The 20,006-nt window shown below is 38.6% G+C and overlaps 1 protein-coding gene across 3 annotated transcripts; it reads left to right on the forward strand.

Annotated features, from left to right (window-relative positions):
• The first annotated feature begins 246 nt into the window (after positions 1-246).
• LOC113081317 (uncharacterized) lies at positions 247-19,666 on the forward strand. Of its 3 annotated transcripts, XM_026253400.1 has the most exons (7): positions 7,359-7,399; positions 16,029-16,349; positions 16,624-16,683; positions 16,950-17,030; positions 17,112-17,195; positions 19,208-19,267; positions 19,391-19,666. In XM_026253400.1, exons 1-7 carry the CDS (start codon positions 7,393-7,395, stop codon positions 19,528-19,530), a joined length of 753 nt encoding a protein of 250 aa, XP_026109185.1. In that variant the 5' UTR covers positions 7,359-7,392; the 3' UTR covers positions 19,531-19,666. The 3 variants fall into 3 exon arrangements, with proteins under 3 accessions (XP_026109184.1, XP_026109185.1, XP_026109183.1); XM_026253399.1 differs by lacking the exon at positions 7,359-7,399 and adding an exon at positions 247-694 and having other exon boundaries at positions 16,950-17,195; XM_026253398.1 differs by lacking the exon at positions 7,359-7,399 and adding an exon at positions 15,730-15,745 and having other exon boundaries at positions 16,950-17,195.
• Positions 19,667-20,006: the final 340 nt, after the last annotated feature.

Genomic DNA, 20,006 nt, shown 5'->3' on the forward strand with positions numbered 1-20,006 from the left:
TACTTAGTTCTTTCTTTTTAGTCTTTCTTTTAAAACTTGATGATTGAGATTCAAAAGGCAGAAGTAAGTGTTATCTCTAATAATTATTCATTGTATGATTTAATTAATCTGTTTTTCTCTTGGTTTATTTGAAGTTTGCTTGTTACACAGTTATATCTGTATTTGTGGGGTTAGTAGGGAGGTGGATGACATTTTATTTTGAACTTTTTCTCCTGTTTATGTTGGTAAGGGAGTTAGTTTATTTTGCTGTACTTTTTTTCTTTTCTTTTAGTTTAAGTAGTTTGGTTAATAAGGAGTAAGACCTGATTATGTTTGTGGTTTTGGCAATACCCCCTTCTGATTTTGATACCCCTCTTTTTGCCTAATTTGTAAATAAACGATTTTCTTTAATGAGATAACTATGTGGTTTTGTTCAATGAGAGATGGGTGGCTTCATTTCACCACCATCCATTTTTGCTGTTTCATTCCTCCCCTAGACCAGTCAGGAAAACATAACAAGATGTTTCTGAACACGTCTCATCTCTTTCAGATTGTGTGGATCACTGTGGCATCTCCGCGGCTCTGGTTCGTCTGGTTCTGTCTGGTCTGGTGGGAATCACCGCTGTTGGATTTCTTATTGAACATCTGATGCTCTGCTCATCTCAGAGAAGAGCTGCTGCTTCTGTGTGATGGTGATACTTCTGTGAGATTCTGGGTAATTGCTATTTCCACTTTCACTCTTAAAATATGGATTTTGGTACTGTTGTATTTTATAACTGTGAACCAGTTTCTACAAAAACAACAAAGAAGTTCTGTAAAGTGTAAAGTAGTATGACATATTTAGATTATGTATTTTTATTATAACAAAGAGGCTTATTCATGTGGTCGGTTTGTTGTATATAAAAATATATTATTTCATTAGCGAATGAAACAAATTGAATGCAGTTTTAAGAGTCATGGCAGAAATAGTTCCTTAACTGATTGGTTGAGGAGTGTTTAAAACTGCAGGTAACTTTTGTTAATATATATTTTTACATATTTGTTAAACCTGTCATTATGTCCTGACAGTAGAATATGAGACAGATAATCTGTGAAAAAATCAAGCTCCTCTGGCTCCTCCCAGTGTCCTATTGCCATTTGCAGAAATACATTGCTCCCGGTAAGAAACAACCAATCAGAGCTGCGGTCCGTAACTTTGTTTGTGTTCAAAATGTAGAAAAATTTATATAATAAGCGAGTACACCATGAATCTATTTTCCAAACCTTGTTTTTTGCTTGTCCTGTATCACTAGGGTGCACCTATAATAAGTGTTTATATTCGGACTATTTTAGATTGCTTCGGGGATACCGCGGCGGAGTAACCCAGTACCTTTGTGATTATTCATAGACATAAACAGAGAGAAGTAGTTCCGGCTACGATGTTCTTCCGCAAGACGCAAGCAGTTCTGTTTATTAACCGCTAGAGCGTCGAAAGTTACCTACTGCAGCTTTAACTGGTAACTTGTGCCATATTTAGTGTGCATACCATTGCTGCACTTTTTTGTTGACATATATACACAAAATTTTTGTGTGGGGGATTTAGAATGTAAGAACTAGGAATAGTTTACAAAATGTAGCTTTTTTCCTGTTTTATTTATTTGATTAGCACATCTCACAGCTAATGATAATTAGGGACACTGATATAAAATCTGATCATTTCTTTAATGAGATGCAGATGTTTTTCTCTGTATGTTTACTTCCTGTTGTTACATCACAAGAATCAGTTTAGCCAACACACAAGTTAGTAACAGAAAGGAAAGCATTTGAGATGATAAAATGTTTTTATTTAATCTTTCAGCTGTTTTGGTTCTGCTTCCATCTTTTAATCAAATCAACTGTTAATTCTGCTTAACCAGTTTTACTCTGAAGATATTTTTTGTATGATTACGCAGATTTTAAGAAATACACTGTTGTAAATCTCTTTATTCAGAGAAGTTTAACAAAATGCACAGTCTTCAGTAACACTGGAATATATTTTAAATAAAATAATAAATACAAACAATCAAAAGAATGCACAAACAATACAAAAATATTGCTCACAATTCACACAGGAACAACAAATAAACTCTCAAATGCAAAAACCATCTTGGTCCAATACCAACAGCTTACATCAATGATTAAAAAATACTTTCAGAAACAATCTTGAATTTTCACTGCTGAATTAGGGTTTGAAGAAACAAATCAGAAAATGACATGATCCCAAAGTCAATTCAGAATCAGAATTAGCTTTATTCACCAGGTGTGCGCAAACACACAATGAATTTGTTGTGCCTTTTTTAAGGTGCTCCTGTACATACATACATCTGACAGGAGAACAGAAAAATAAATAAAAATAACTTTAAATAGTAAGACAGCAATAAATAATGTGTATGAAATGGACTCTTACTTCACTACTCCGAGATCAGCTACAATAAGAGCTATATTATCTGTATGAATACTTAAACAATAATAAATAATCCAGCTACCAATTCATATGCCTTTATATGCCAAAATGAAATGTGTGCTTTTTCTTTGCAAACAAATTATTTAAAAAAGGAGGTATTTTAGTGTACATTTGTGCTAAAATTAAAAGCAACAGTTATTTGGCTATTCATACTAATGCTAAATTATTAGATTAAAGAATATTTCTAAACTTTGGCACCATCTGGTGGACAATCTTCAGAGCCCTAATTATCATGCCCCCCAAAAAATCATAAAATGCCAAACATGACCTAATGTCTTGTGGAGTTCAAGGAAAGATAAGCATTGTTATAATTAACAGCTGGTGTGTCAGAATCACCTGGGATCTCTCGGTAAAACAGCACCAGTGGTTACACTCCTCAGTGAGAGAAATGACCATTGATTCCTTACAGTCAACCCTTCTTGTTATTTTTCATTCAGCTTAGTCCTGCACTGGAAGAGCTTGCAGTAATGCTGTAACTATAAGGAACTTCCATGATCACTTATGGATCTATGCCACATGCTGGCTTCAGTGTGTATCTCCTGATGCACTCACTGCCTGTAAGTCAACAGAAAAACTCAATTACAGGATGCCTTGCAAATCCAGTCAAAATAATGATGTAGATGCTAAAAATCAAATGAGGATAAAACAGGTTAAGATAAATTGCACTGCAATGATACTTGCCTTCCTATGTTTCCTATAAATGACACCAATAAGAGCACACATGAGCAGTAAAGTGAGGACCACTCCGGCTGCACTTACGCCTGCAGTTACTGATGAACTACTGTACACGGCAGATGCTGCTTGTTCAGGGCTGATGCTCCTGAGTGGAGGCTCTGTAAGAAACAACCAGAACAAAAACTCAGAGCGAATACTTACAGATAACTCTAATAAATTAACATGGATTTTCACTATTTAGGATAAAATGCATTTATGCACAAAGAAAGAGTTCTAGCGGAATGGTGAAAGTTTAGAAAAAAGCAATGTAATATAAAATAAGTTAATAAATATTACAATTATTATTTTTAATAAATTAAAATGTATAAATAATAATAAAAAACTGCATAAGTACATAAACAATTAATTAAAACATATTCATATACCAGTAGGCTAGTAGTTACATTAACTCACAGTAGTGAACAGGGAATAACATTTTTTTTTATCATAAATTTTAAATTTAGGGTGCTTCATGAGGATGATCATGTTTGATTTTCTGTGCCATCTAAAAGATTGAAAACCCCTAATTCCTAATCACTAATGTGTCTATCCATCCATCGCTCTCATCAATATTTAGTCAGGACTACATTAAAGTTTGTTTTCTTTCCTTTTCTAGTTCACGTTTACATTTATATATTGCTTTTTTGTGTCATATGTTGCTGCATAAACTTTGTGTGATCTGCTTTTGTACAGAACAACATCAGCAGCTGCGCGCTCACGCTAGCGCGCGACCCCTCATGATGACGCAACGTGACGACGCAACACGTGATCTGTGAGATCACTGTCAAGCGGTCATTCGAGTTGAGCTGTGTTGAATCATAACTTTCCTCGTTATTCTACTTCAGCGGCTAAATTTGAACACACATCTTCATTTTAACAGCACACTGTGGTTCAGATGTCGTTTCTGCTCACCGGAAACAAAACAAAAACTGTTCGTCGCGATATGTAGCTATTTATTATGCGTTCCCAAACTTTTTAAATGCCCGCATACGTCAGAATGCATCAAAACAAACTAATATCTCTCATAACTGGCAAAATATATGCTGCTGTCCTCTTGCTATTCTGCGAAGTTATGCTGATGCAACTACTACAACAGATTTTATAATTCACGCGTGACAGGAAATCAAAGACACCGCGACGCGTCACAATAATAATACTTACGATACACTGTGATGTTGTAGATCTTGATTTCCTGATGTCCGTTGCTCAGTTGGCGGACCTTGTAAAGCCCGGTTTGATTGTAGCTGAGGTTCATCAGGATCAGAGTTATATTCTGTCCATCAGATGTGAAAGAATCTCCGGATCTCCAGCACTTCCTATCACAGTCTCTGTTGTGACAGATCATCTGCGCTATCGGTTCCTGTGAGGAGCCTCTGAGATGGGTCACCAAAACCTGAGGATCACCCCTGTCCTCAATGTGAAAAGAGATGGTGAGGTTTCCTCCTTCAAACACAGCTCGCGACTCAATCTCATCTTCATCAGCACCAGCAGCAGCAATGCCTTTAAAAAGCATTCATTGTCAATATAAGCACCCATCTCAAACCAAATGTAACAAGTAAATAAGTAAGTAACTGATCAATCGGCACATGCTTACCAATCCAACACAGCAATACAAGGAGGAACATCTTATAAGAAAGCAACCTCATAGAATAAACTCTAGTCTTCATAGTCTGTCACCAGCGCGAATTCTCCAAATCACACGGAGAGTAACTTGGAGGAAGGGGGCACGAGTTGAACTGCTTTAACCCTAACACGCCATCAAACATCACACCACTTCATCACACCACTTCATCTGGCCTCTGTTTAACCCCGACAAATACAGTGCAAAAACAAAACGGAAATGATGTTCTGATGACGCAACTGTGTCAGCCGAGAATGCCAATCTCTCTTGTTTTTGAAGAATTTTCAGAGGCTGATGAAATCGATATATATACGTGTTTAATATCGCAAAAAATAGTCTCGATGTTCCAGTCACTGACCTTGACGTCCAGAATAAAAGTGAACATCTTAATCAAGTGAAGACATTTTTAGAAACGGTGGTTCCGTAATTATAACTTGCCTCTCAAACTTTTCAGGTGAAAAATAATCCACTTACCTCCGAGACTGTTTTGTGGTCTTGGCTATATGACCTTATTATTTTTATTGTGAGTATTCGTCTTATCTTTATTGCTCATCACTGCTGTGCTTATGTTATTGTAATATTACCATTATATAATCAGAGGAGTATATACAAGTTTATGAAAGTGTCACTCCACAATACAATAGCAAAATATATAAATATGTATAGTATATTTATGTTACATTAATTAGTGTCTAGCACACCTTCCTAAAGAAAAGATATAGACCAGAAGACATTGCAATTACTAAATGATATTTAGACAGACTTAAAGAAGCTCCAGATCTATAATTGTGCTCTTATTATTTTAGTTATTTTGCCTTTAATGTAAATAATCATGCAAACAATCTACTTGCTCTTGTGAATTTATTTTGATGTTAATTACATTGTGTGACATGTCTCTTTAATATGTGTGGTTTATTAATATATGCGGCTGCTTATTGGGTTGACATTTTTGACACACCCACACACATAAGTTTATTGCGAGCAAAAGAAAAAGAAAATAAATAACAATAATACATATTAAGACACATACGTATCCATAAATATACCTTACACATAATAACTACAAATATGCACACATATATACACACACATACCTACATACACATACAACATTTATACACATTACAATTATGATTCACATATCTATACTGTATATATAACACTTGCTCGAAAGGGAGTGTAAAGAAGAACTTATTTGTTCTCAACCCAATTCATTCCCATATATTACACCATATGGTAACTTCCACTGTCTGTTACTAATAATTTATAATTTTTATATAAAAAATACCCTATAGGACCATCTCAAGAATCACAATAATACAATATAATCTTAATCATTCTAATATGTCCCAGTATTTTTAATGCTCAGTTAATATAACCATATCCTATTATATTATGAGATCACTGTTTAAACTAACAATAGTAGTAAAAATAATAACAATGATAATGATAGTAATAATAATGTATTCTACCATCACAATAGAAATACATCAGTTCCAATACTATGACTTTTTGTTGTAAATTACAATATTGTGGTAATTTATTTATCTGCTCATGTCATTTTCAGTATTATTATTTGCTTAGCTATAAAACTGTATCCCATTCTGTTGTACTAATATCACCATTTATAGTATCATTATTAATAGTAAGAACAATTAAGATCCTCCTTATCTTTTTTATGCAATAACAATCACCCCAAGATCCCTCCCTCAGCCTTATATATTGTCAGTACCATTTCTTTATATCTTGATTTAAACAGATTAATATCTGGGCATTGCTTGAGCTGCATCTCCGAAACCATTCCTAGGTTTGAATGGGACGACTTTTCAATTTCAAGCCAGTTCGGATGCACTAGATAAGTAATTTCACTTTAAAGAAGATGAGGACAAAGATGATTCTAAAGTGTTAAATAAAAAAATTGATGAGAGACTGTATGTGTAGTGTTGTGTGGGTGTGCTCTAAAAATTAGACCTGGCCTACTTGCAAAAGTAGTTTCGCTTTGCTCTTATTTGGTTTCAAACTTTCTTCATGTTAAAACAACAATCAGTCAAATCGTACCTCTATTTTTACTTTCATCTGATTTTAAAACCTGCTTCCCAAACCTGCTTTATGATATGAGAGTAAGTTTACTAAGTTTTAAATTATAGTTTAATTTCGTTGTTTTTTTTTTAGAAACTTCTAATCATCACAGAACAGATATTTTGGAGCTAAATGGAAATCAAACACATATGTCTGTAAGCCTGCTGCACATAGGTTAAAGTCTAAATTTAAAGTTTATGACGTTTAATTAGATGCATTTTATCAGATACATTCTCTACTCGTCTAGTAAATTTGTGTTGAAAGCCACTGGAGACTTTAGAAAGAGAAGAATGGCATTTTTACTCCTGATTTTGAGTGCAAAAACTAACACGTGGAAATAGCGGATGTGGTATCATGTTGCAAGTTTGTTGAGTTTGATCCAATATCCAATATTTAGTCCCAATATCATGTCAGAAAGAGAGACAAACTGTGGTTTAATAGTTCCTCGTTGAAAGGTTTGGGTGCTATCTATTTCAGTGTGGAAGCGCTATGGGATTTTATTCTGGTTTTCATCATCATGGAAGGTAAGATTTTTTGTTTGTTTGTTTTTGTTTTTCTGGCTTTGTGATCACTGGTCAAAGAACATTTTCAGTTGTGTGTATAATTCATACAATACAATATTTTGCATGCAATATTTTATACAACATTTAAATAAGTAAGGAAGCTTGAGCAAAATTATAATGATTATTGTGTTTATATATATGAGTATAGTGTTTACTTATTATGCCTGGCTACCAGAGAATAAATATCTGAATCATTATATAATTAAATGTTATATTTTAAAGAAAAAGAGTTAGTCTATCAGTTTGAACTTTGTTTTCATTTATTTTATTCTGTGGTTCTATTGTGGTCTAATATTACGACTACATAACGAGGATGACAAATGTAAACTTAATTTGTACTTTTCAGTTTAGAGAATTTGTGAAATCTGAATAGATCATTTTGTAGGTGTCTTATGCACAACAGGATAAAGTAAAAACACAAACATTACTTTGTCACATTTTTGTTTTCTTTGTACCTTTTTGTATGACATGCTTTAGACTTAACAACAGTCTAATTTATTTTATTGATCAGTCTATTTTTTTATTTTTAATATGACATTTCAGTTAAGGTCACTTTGTTTTTTACTCTGTGAATGTTTGTTTCTAATGGCAGCTGTTGTAGCCTTTCAGTATATTTAGTTCTTATTTAGTTTAAGAATTTTAGAGTTTAGAGAATGTATAGGTAAATATAAGTGTTAAATCATTACATTTCTCAGGACCATACAGTGTTATTGTTAACTAATGAGATTTTGTCATGTGTAATCAACATCTAAGTCTCTTGAATGTAAACACATGCACATGTAAAGTTACTCTAACTGGGCAGTTTCTGACTTTTTTGTCTCACTGATGTTCAGAAACACAAATACACACATTTACTAATCATATGGGAAATTAATGGACTTACACTGAAGGACACTTGTGAAAATTAAAAATATAATACAATTTTAGCTACTGAGTGCAAAACCTTATTAAATGATGTAGCACACCCGCTGTCTGACTGGAGGTGCTGCAGTAAGTTTTCTGTTTAAATAAACAAGGAGAGACACAGTTTTGCTGCTTTTAGTCATGGAGTCGCTCTTGTAATGGCCTCTTCTCTGCGACTCACCTTTAATCACACAGTACCTAATCAGCACAGCGTCTCCCCCTACTGTCCACTAAGATCACTACGCATCACCATTAACCCTAATAACAGTAAACAACTTTATAAACAGAAATTAAATAATTAAACACATGGGAAAATAAAACAAATTATTCCTGTGACTACACGTACAGGGTGTCACACTCTCCCTGACGAAAAGAAATGGCTCCACACAACACTGACCCCTGAACCCTTATAAACATTTTTCCCAATTACACAAACAATCTACTCAGATGCAACCAATTTCAAGATTCCTTTGTCAAAGTGTAATCTGTGTGTTAATTGCTCATGGTCATGTAAGTGTACGTGTCTTAGTTCCATTTTCTTGTGAGTACTAATTCTCTAGTGTCCACAAAAGTTTGTATAATATGATAAAGGAGGATGGGAACCTATCTGATAAGGAAATGTAGGAGGAACATAAGCACAAGTCACATATACTGGTCCCTGTACCCCATTTGAGTAGTATGGTAACTGCTCTGTCGGCATAAATTGAGCAGACCCGATCTCAGTGGTGAGTTCATAATTGGGCTGACCCAATGAGGGGTAAGTAAAGACCCGTGTGGGCTTCCTTTCTCTGCTTGATTTTCTCACATATCCATCTTCAGCTTTTCCTATTGAACTACCCATTTGTCTTTCTCCCTCCACAGATACCATCTCTCTCTGCTCATCCTCCATCATCTCAGGTTCTAGGGCCGCAGATAAGTCAGTTGATGGGTGAGTTGCCTCCGACTCAGGTAAGTATTCTTCCTGTACTCCTACAGCCATCCCTTCATTCCTTGCAGGTCTATCCTCACCTTTTCCCCATCTCCGATCTTCTCTTTCGTACGTTTCAGAAATAATCCTTCTCTGCTCAGCTCTCGGCTTTTCTGAGGATCGCAACCAGTAGTACGCTCTCGGAGCATCACTGTCATCTGAACATGAATCACTTGAATTTGCTTCTTCAGGCTGTCTTGCTGATTTAAACAATCTTTGTTTCCTTCCCTTAGGTCTAAATAGGTTGTTAGCTCCCGGAGGTGGCGGATCTACAGGTAGGTCGTTAACCAGGTGAAGCAGGTTCCGATGCAAGGTACGTATCGTCACCGGATTTTGACCTCCACTGGACTCGGGGTACACATGATAGACTGGCCCATCTCCTACTCTTTCTTTGACTACATGCACTGTTTTCTCCCAATATGACCTTAACTTTCCAGGCCCACCTCGTTCACTCAGGTTCCGAACCAGAACTCGATCTCCGGGTTGCAGCACAACACCACGAAGGTGCTGGTCATAGTATTTCTTGTTCCGTGCACTCGCTTGTTTACTGTTGTCCGAAGCTAGTTTATAACCATCAGCCATCCGTTGGGCCCACTTCTCTGCATAGTCTCGAGGTGAGTATTGGTTATTCTCTGATCTTAGACCAAACAACAAGTCTATGGGCAAGCGAGGGTGACGTCCATACAGAAGGAAGAATGGAGAGAACCCTGTGGCCTCATGCTTAGTGCAATTGTAAGCATGCACTACCTTTGGGAGGTGATCTTTCCACCTGTCCTTTTCTTTCTCCTCCAGCGTTCTCAACATTTGTAGCAGAGTGCGATTGAAGCATTCTGCTGGATTTGCTTGGGGGTGATAAGGTGTTGTTCTTGAATTGCTGACACCTGTCAACCGCTGCAAAGTTGCAAAGAGATGGTTCTCGAATTCACGGCCTTGGTCATGATGAAGCCGAGAAGGGTAACCAAATCTTGGGATATAGTCATTAAATATCCTCTCAGCTGCCGTCCTTCCAGACTTGTCTCTTGTCGGGTACGCCTGGGCGAATCTGGTAAAATGGTCCACCAAGACCAGGATACCGTATCCACCACAACTCCGCTCCAGGTGGAGGTAATCGATGGACACCAGATCCAGTGGGCAACTTGAGGTAAGACTTCCCATCGGGGCTCTGATCTTCACCACTGGTTTCTTTTGCTTCACACATCGGCACTGCTGGGTGACATAGTGCTCGATCTCCTTCTTCATAAAAGGCCAGTAGAATCTGTTCCTTGCTAAGTCCAGAACACGTTCCGTCCCAACATGACCCATGTCATTGTGTAGCTGTTTCAAGGCCACCATTTTCTCCACTCATACAACAGTCTCTTGAGGCCTCCTTTTGCAGTTTTCATCACGTCAGGTGTAATCTCCCCACCACTCTCTTTTAATTCGATCACCTTACCAACAACAGGATCTTCCCTCTGAGCTGCTCTCACCTCAGAGTGATCAAGCGTCATGAACCTCTTTCCAAATAGGCACTCTACATCCTCTTGACGTGCATTAAGAGCTGCAACCCAGGCAACATCTTTCTCTTGGTCAGCCTGAAGTCCTTCCCATGTGGCCCGGACCACCTCCTCGGTGAGAACTTCAGTACATGCAGTTATAAACTTATCGATATCGAGGGGACATTGAGAGAGCATGTCTGCATCCATGTTCACTTTGCCTGGTCTGTAGCGAATGTCAAATCTGAAGTCCGCCAATTCTCCAACCCATCTATGTCCAACTGCATTGAGTTTGGCCGTCCTGAGGACAAACGTCAATGGGTTGTTGTCTGTGAAGACTGTAAAGTGTGGCGCATAGAACAAGTAATCGCGGAACTTCTCACAGACCGCCCATTTCAGTGCCAAAAACTCAAGCTTGCCGGAGTGGAGCCTATAACTTCTCTCAGCAGGAGTCATCGTCATGGAACCATAGCCAATGACTTTGAGCCGGCCCTCTTGCTGTTGGTAGAGCACAGCCCCAAGCCCCTGTTCGGACGCATCTGTATGGAGTAGAAATGGAAGTTCAAAGTTCGGGTAAACTAGTACTGGGGGAGTGGTTAGCGCCTCAATGAGTCTCTCCAACACACCTTGGTGCACACTCGTCCACTCTACTTTTGCGTGGGATGGTAACTGATTTCCTCTTTTCCCAGCTTTACCAGATTTATTCTGTTCCTCAACTGCTATTGTTCCCCGAGACTGGAGGAGCTCATACAGTGGTTTAGTGATTCGTGAAAAATCCTGGATGAAGGTGCGGTAATAACTGAGGAACCCCAACAATCGCCGCAACTCCCCAATGGTGGTGGGCTTTTGCTCTTTTAGGAAGAGGACCGCTTCTAGGTCTTTTGGGTCGATGCGAACACCATCCTATGAAACTAGTCTTCCCACGTATCTGACCTCCCTCTTGAAGAGCTCGCACTTTGCTGGCCTCAACTTTACCCCATGATCCCTCAGTACTCTAAGAACTCTCCTAAGTCCCTGGACATGATCACTGAATGTTTTGCCAAAGCAAAGTATGTCATCAAGATATGGTATGCATAATTCATCTCTCAGTGAATCCACCATTCCCTCCATACTCCTCTGGAATGCCGCTGGTTCGTTAGCCAATCCAAAAGGTATGCGCACACACTCATATAGTTCCCAGGGGTCGTGAATGCAGTAAGGTGTCGAGATCCCTCTGCCATGAATCCCTGATGGTAGGCCTTTCCCTGATCTAAGATTGAAAACCATCGGTAGCCTCCAAGGGTGTCAATAAGGTCCTGGATCCAGGGAAGTGGATGTCGGTCTGGAACTGTCTTCTGATTCAATAATCTGTAGTCTATACACAGTCTCAGCGTGCCATCTTTCTTCCGGACACACACCACCGGGGCTGCATACGGAGACTTTGACTTTACCACCCAACCCCGAGCTAGTAAGTCCTGGACGTATTCCTTCACTTCCTTATACAGGGGTTTTGGGATGGAGGCATAAGCTCGCTGAACAGGGATGTCATCCTTCAGGTTAATTGTCATCTGTAAGCTTGGGATACACCCAATATCATCATCCCCATGGGAGAAGACGCTGGCTTCTTCATAAAGCATGCCTTTGACTATTTTCTGCTGTTCTTCTTCCAGATGACTTAAATCGACCGGCGGATGCCACAAACTGTCTGCCCTGCAGTCGTCCTCCTGTACTTGGGAACCTGGTTTTTCTCCCCGGCTCATTGGTAGGTCACCATTTTTTTCCAGGTCTTGTTGCTCCGTTTTGATAATACTAGCTATAGTCTGTATACTTCCTAGAGGTGTATGTCGTCTTATAGTGACTTCACAAGTGTTAGGGTTGCACAAGGGAATCCTAACATATGGCTGATCTGTCCCCTCTAATTCCATAAGACCTTCTCCAATGTCTAATTGAGTCAATGATGCACTCTCCTCATTGGACTTGAACAGCACTACTGACTCCGAAAATTCCAAGTCAACCGGTACTTCACACTTTACATGAGTAACTTGGCCTGGTGGTATGACAACATCTCTAGGGCCAACTGTGACAACAGCCTCAGGGTACACATGGGGTTGTTCCTGAATGAGGTTCACTATCACGTTGACTTGTTCACCTTTGATGTCCAGGGCTATCTTTAGTAGTTCTGAAAATGCACATAGGCCCTGTTCAGTATCCTCCTTTCCTCTTATTAGTTCCTCAATGACATTAAACCCCAGCAACGGCCGCTCTAATGGTATCTTCCCCACAAGGAAAGGCACTTGAATAACCAAACTTGGGTCATCATTCCCAGGCAGGTTCACTGTCAGTTCTACCCATTCTCCATTAACAGCTGAAACACTGAAATCGCTCCCATTGACTTTCTCTGACAGCGGTCTCAGAGTTTGTTCTGGTAAGTATTTACTCTTCCAGTTGTGATCGATTATACTCACTTGTGCTCCTGTGTCCAGTAGAGCGGTTACTGCAAAACCATGGATGTGGCACTTGAGGATAGCTTTCTTCCCAATGAGCTGGGCTACACGATCACGGGGATGTTCTCTTTGGTTTGACGAATCAGCTGTTCTAACCATACAAGCTTCTTTCTCCTTAACCTGGGGCTGGGGATGCATGGTCACTGTTCGCCCCTTGTCAGTGGCCGCTGGTCGTTTCCCGAAACCTTTTCCCTCCTTAGGCAGCCCACCGCAAGATGTCCTTCCTCACCACACGAAAAGCAATGATTGCAAACAGTAACATCTTTGCTACTACATCTGGGACACCTCTGTCTATGATGCTTTCGCTGCATCTGGGAATCAGGGACTTTGCACGAACCTTCTGTTGTTCTCGCCCTTGCAAGTGATTCAACAGTCTTTGTAAGAGCTTCAATTTGTGCACTTAGACGACCAATCATCTCAGTTTGGTCAATTTGTCTATTGCAATCTGCATTCCTACCTTGGCTGGACTCACACTGGGCACTGAGGGCATTCGACACTCTTTGACGTGAAGCTTGTCCCAACCGACGTTGTCTTTCACTCTCGTCACTGGCTATCTGAGTTACTTGGCGCAGAAGTGCCTCATCTGTAACCAGGTTTCAATTCTGTGTGAAACTGGTTTTACTTAGCAGCCATGCCCTGATAAATTGTTCTCAGAAACACATTTTGAATTGTCTGTTCATCATACTCCAGGTCTGTGACAGCTTGCTTAGACAGGAAAATTTGTTTCTGTTTCAGGCCAATCAATCTATACAGGAATTGTTGGGGAGTCTCGTTGTCATTCTGTTTACCGCACATTAACTCCTGGAAGAGCTCAGAGCTACTTCTCTCATTCAAATGTGACTGTAGGAAACTCTTTAACTCTAGGATTGTCAGTCCCTCCTTGTTAACTAACATGTCCTTAAAGTTCCCTGGCTTAATGACTCTCAGGACACCTCTGATGATATCATTTTCACTGTGGTTAGCTGCTAGTCCTTCATCTATTTGCTTGGTTACACTTGTGTAGCTTATATCAGAGGTACTGTCACCAATCTGCCCCCCCCTGAATTTTGAACTCCCTGTGTTGGAACGGCAGTAGCTGAAGATCACGGAGGGAAATCATACTTTCCCTTTTTCCACCACTCGCCTCACGAGCTACATTCACAGGCAAGCTACAACTAATCTGGGGAGATTCTGATTTACTAGGGTTGGCATCAATTTTGTATTGTGCTAGTTTTCGCCCTAACTCTTAATAGCTATTTACCAATTGGTTATATTCCATCTGTTGTGTCTGCGTGTGTGTGGTAAGTGTAGGTTGTTGTGGTGGTGTAAGTGACTCAGTGTCATGCAAAGCAGAACTGACATTACGTTTCTGGATTATCAAATCAACACTGTCTTTCAACAGGAGCAGGTGAGATAAACCCCCATCTTCTAATCCTAGAAGAGAGTCACTGGCCATGTAATCAACAATGTACTCAAAGCAACACTCTTCGTCAGTTATATCCAACCTGTTTCTTTCTGGGTCTGTAGCTGGCTCCAGACAATCCATCAGGCTGATCAGTTCATCATGGGTTAGCTGATGAAGCTTTTTCTTGATTTCCCACACCGTTGCTTTTCTCTCGCTAGAAGCCATTTCATAGACGATCCTGAAACTGATGGGTTCACCCTTGGCTCACACCAAGCTGCAATGCTCCTCCCCAGCCAGGAAACACTTTCACTGCCGAAACTTGGTTCTCCTGCTGCTCTCGAGTTGCCCTTCGTGGTCCTTACGCTGATCACCCGTCACTCAGCCGTCCTTTGGTTCATTTGCATTGGATCCGCGTACCAGCAGGTGGCGCTAGATCCCGGACGAGCCCCCAAAATCTGTAGCACACCCGCTGTCTGACTGGAGGTGCTGCAGTAAGTTTTCTGTTTAAATAAACAAGGAGAGACACAGTTTTGCTGCTTTTAGTCATGGAGTCGCTCTTGTAATGGCCTCTTCTCTGCGACTCACCTTTAATCACACAGTACCTAATCAGCACAGTGTCTCCCCCTACTGTCCACTAAGATCACTACGCATCACCATTAACCCTAATAACAGTAAACAACTTTATAAACAGAAATTAAATAATTAAACACATGGGAAAATAAAACAAATTATTCCTGTGACTACACGTACAGGGTGTCACAATGACATATTGTAATAGTGGATGCTGTATCATGATGTGTAAGAGAGACTCTTAAAGTATGATTGACTTTAGAGTCTCAATCACCGAGAGGTCAAGAAGAGAGAAAAGCTGTGATTAATTGTTCATTGTTGGTTTGGTGCCATCTAGTGGTACAGCTGATGTCATTTCCAGTGTGTCACTTCCTTATAAAAGACAGATTGAAACTTCACTGAATGTTCATCACATGATCTCGAGCTTCAGCTGCTTCATCAAGAGAAACAACAGCACTTATTTCATCTGATGTTTTTTAATGTCCATTAGCATGTGGTTTCTCATTGTATCTTTAATCAGTATGGAGGGTAAGATAACCCTTTTAAATATATTTTCTTTTCTCGAGCAAAATGTTGTTTTAGTGGTTGTGGTCAACAGTCAAGGAGCTTACTAGAATATTTTCAATGCTGAATTTCCAAACAATGCAACATTTGAAGTCTTAAAGTGTTTCTGAAATCTTAGCAAACTTCATTTAGATTTCAGAAGTCCTGAATGTTATATCACAGTGTGTTTTCTAGATATTCTAGATTTTTGTAGTTTGATCAAACTCTCCATATAACCCCTGTTTAACCCTCATTCATATTGTTTCAGATCTGGTGACCGGTGGATGGGACGAGTTAAAGACAGTGATGGAGAGAGAGGCTCTGACTTTGCAAACAGGAATATCTGAACTCAGAGGAGATGATGAGACCATGTGGCTCTTTACAGTCGGCAGCCAAACCACCCGAATAGCACAGATGTACCGTAGTAAAGTATGGCTTCATAAGAGACTGTCTGACCGACTGCAGCTTGACCAGCAGACAGGATCACTGACCATCAGGAACATCAGCGTCAGTGAATCTGGACTTTATACGCTCGCTCTCACCATCAATGATTTAATCTCTAGGAAAACATTCAGAGTCGATGTATATGGTAAGATTTAGCTATAGTCAATACAACACAAAATACAACTGTGTCACATTCTGTGCCAGTACATTGAGCTACTTGAGAGTTTAATGTTAGTCTTGAGTGTTAAATATCTAACAATGTTTCTGACACTTAATTTAACCTCAGTAAGCCTTTAAGGCTACTTTCAGCTTCTTAAAATAAAGCAGGTCCTAAGATTACTTTAATTTTTTTATAGATATCAAGCCAAAATCCACTGTGACTTAAAACGACAATTTTCTTGTGTTGTGTTTCTCTAAAGCACCGGTTTCTGTTCCAGTCATTAGTGGTGGCTTATTGGTCAATGCAAACCATGTTAATGGTAAGTCCCCTTGTTTTCCCAAATGCCACCCATTATGGACTGCATTTTGTTTTTGATCATAAAAACATTTAAATATCATCTAACTAGGAAATATAATTGGGAGATACAGAGTGACGACTAATATTTATATAATTGTGCTATACTGTTATAAATATCTTAGTGATTTACATGACCATCTTAATTTTTGGCCATAGCAATAACAACATCTGCACCAAGTTATTGCAGTTTGGGCCTCTGTATAAAACGTAGGTGTTTCTCCTCCTCAGAATTTCAGAATAGAGATTTCTGCTCTGTGTTCTGCTCGGTGAAGAATGATCGAGACGTGTCTATCTCGTGGTATAAAGGAGGTGAAATAGTGAATCAGAACAGCAATCCTGATCTCAGCATCAACCTCAGTTTATCATTAGATCTTCATTATAATGATTCAGAGACCTACAGATGCACGGCTGTGAATCCAGTGAGCAATAAGAGCGTCCATCTTCACAAGAAAGAGATCTGCTCACCACAGGAAGGTATGAGAAATACTACCTTTAGATCTCTCTTCCTGCCACAATAACCTCAATGAAAAGATGTGTGTACGTATAACTATTGTCAGTCACAGAAAATGCCTTTGTGTCCCATATTAAAGGGACAGTTCACCCAAAAATTAAAATTCTGTTGTTACTCACCTAAATTTCGTTCCAAACCTGTGAGACCTTCGGAACACAAATTAAGAAATTTTGGATTAAATCTGAAGGCTTTCTAAACCTGCATGGACATCAACACAACTAAAATGTTTCCATTGTTCCCTTCAAGAGAGTAACATGAGTCTGATTTCACAAAGAACTGCCGGTTTTCTCCAAATAAGTTAATATACAGCCTATTATAGATATCAAATCGAAGTCTCTGTGATGTACATGAGCGATCAGGGACGGGAGGCTGAGTAATAATGGTAGAATTTTCATTTTTGGGTGAACTATCACTTTAAGTATATTTTAAATGATAAGTAATGGTTAAACCAGTAGAAATTATAAGAAATTATATTTATTTTAAGGTTTTAAAGTGCAGTCATGTTTAACATTAAAGAAAACAACTTGGCAGCAGAAGTCACACAAAATAGAATAAAATGATATAATTCATAAAGTTCATTTATTTCAGTAATTCAACTCAAATTGTGAAACGTGTGTATTAAATAAATACAATGCACACAGACTGAAGTAGTTTAAGTCTTTGATTCTTTTAATTGTGATGATTTTGGGTCACATTTAACAAAAACCCACCAATTCACTCTCTCAACAAATTAGAATATGGTGACATGCCAATCAGCAAATCAACTCAAAACACCTGCAAAGGTTTCCTGAGCCTTCAAAATAGTCTCTCAGTTTGGTTCACTAGGCTACACAATCATGAGGAAGACTGCTGACCTGACAGTTGTCCAGAAGACAATCATTGACACCCTTCACAAGGAAGATAAGCCACAAACATTCATTGCCAAAGAAGCTGGCTGTTCACAGAGTGCTGTATCTAAGCATGTTAACAAAAAGTTGAGTGGAAGGAGAAAGTGTGGAAGAAAATGATGCACAACCAACCGAGAGAACTGCAGACTTATGATGATTGTCAAGCAAAATCATTGAACTTCACAAGGAATGGACTGAGACCGAGGTCAACTTATCAAGAGCCACCACAAACAGACGTGTCGAGGAATTTGCTGAACCACACACAACATCAGAGATGTCTTACCTGGGATAAAGAGAAGAAGAACTGGACTGTGGCTCATTGGTCCAAAGTCCTCTTTTCAGATGAGAGTAAGTTTTGTATTTCCTTTGGAAACCAAGGTCCTAGAGTCTGGAGGAATGGTGGAGAAGCTCATAGTCCAAGTTGCTTGAAGTCCAGTGTTAAGTTTCCAATAATTTGGAACTGCTTTTTATCACTTAATTAGAAGCACCACAAATTAAAATTGTCATGTTATAGGGAATACTGAACAGACATTTAGAAGTTGATTTTAAAATGCAAAGTATTTAAAATTAAAATACAGTTATGTAAAAACATGCATTTTTACAATATTATAAATGTGTCTCATCTGGTAATGAAAAGTTTGGCACACTTGACCTCTAAGTTAAACTCTGATGTTGAAAATGTAAAGTTAAGTGTGATGTGACTGAATTTAAAATGTAGTAACAACTAAAAGTTTACTAAAATATGGATTTCATTTTTTAATTACAAGAAGCATTTGGTACAAAATAATTAAAAAAATGTTGAGTAAATATTGTGTTGTTGTGCTATTTATTCATGTTGATCAATGGGTTTTCAGGAAAGAACCACCATAGGCTACATTCACTTAAACCTCTCATTTTCTTAAGGAGGAAAAAACGTTATAATAGGAAAATATTTCCTAACTTAATAGAATTTATCTTAAGAAAAGCCTTAACTTCTTTGTTAAAAATATTTTTGTAAATCTGGCCAAGATTGTATTTGATTCCAGATTCCAATATGCCATGAATTTGCCATCTCTGATGTTATTTCTATGTGTTTTGTTTTCCTAAAGCACCGGTGTCTGTGCCGGTCATCACTGGTGGCTCTTTGGTCAGTGCAAATCATTCTGAAGGTCAGTCTTATCTGTATGTATTTATCTCATATATTTATTTAAATGTATCTTAGCAGGCCTAGGAGATCAAACTTTGATTCACAGATGTTGGTGCCGATAGTGAACACGTCTCATCTCTTTCAGATTGTGTGGATCACTGTGGCGTCTCTGAGGCTCTGGTTCGTCTGGTTCTGTCTGGTCTGGTGGGAATCACCGCTGTTGGATTTCTTATTGAACATCTGATGCTCTGCTCATCTCAGAGAAGAGCTGTTTCTTCTGTGTGATGGTGATACTTTTGTGAGACCAACCAACATGTCATACAGATGGCATACATGGGGCTTTAATTATGAGTCAAGTCACCTTTATTTGTATAATGCTTTATACAGTGTTGGTTGTGTCAATACAGCTTTAATAACAAAAGTCATTTTTCAAGTCTCACATTACTGTAGATCAGAGTTATCCTAGCATTCACATCAAAGTGATCTTTCTTTACAAAATAATGCAGTTCAATGAAATTAAAACCCTTAAAATGGAAAGCAGTGCCAGTGAAGCAGGAAGTGGTCTAGTGGTTTGTGTTCTCCAGTGGCACGCAATGGAAAAACAGAACAAAACTAACCATTAAGTGCCATAGAAATGTGTATGTTTAAGCCTTTTACCAGTAAAGATTTGATATTTTTGCAGAACATTTGTACCTCAATGAAACAAGTTTATCACACCTGCTGCAACCTTCATAGTAAAATAATTACATTTTCTTGAGAAT

This window comes from Carassius auratus, unplaced genomic scaffold (assembly GCF_003368295.1).
Source record: "Carassius auratus strain Wakin unplaced genomic scaffold, ASM336829v1 scaf_tig00033813, whole genome shotgun sequence".
NCBI lineage: Eukaryota > Metazoa > Chordata > Actinopteri > Cypriniformes > Cyprinidae > Carassius > Carassius auratus.

Coding starts and splice junctions, on each gene's coding strand:
- LOC113081317 (XM_026253398.1), top strand. Junction 17,196..19,207: donor GATCTGCTCACCACAGGAAG/GTATGAGAAATA, acceptor GTTTTCCTAAAG/CACCGGTGTCTGTGCCGGTC. Junction 19,268..19,390: donor CAGTGCAAATCATTCTGAAG/GTCAGTCTTATC, acceptor CATCTCTTTCAG/ATTGTGTGGATCACTGTGGC.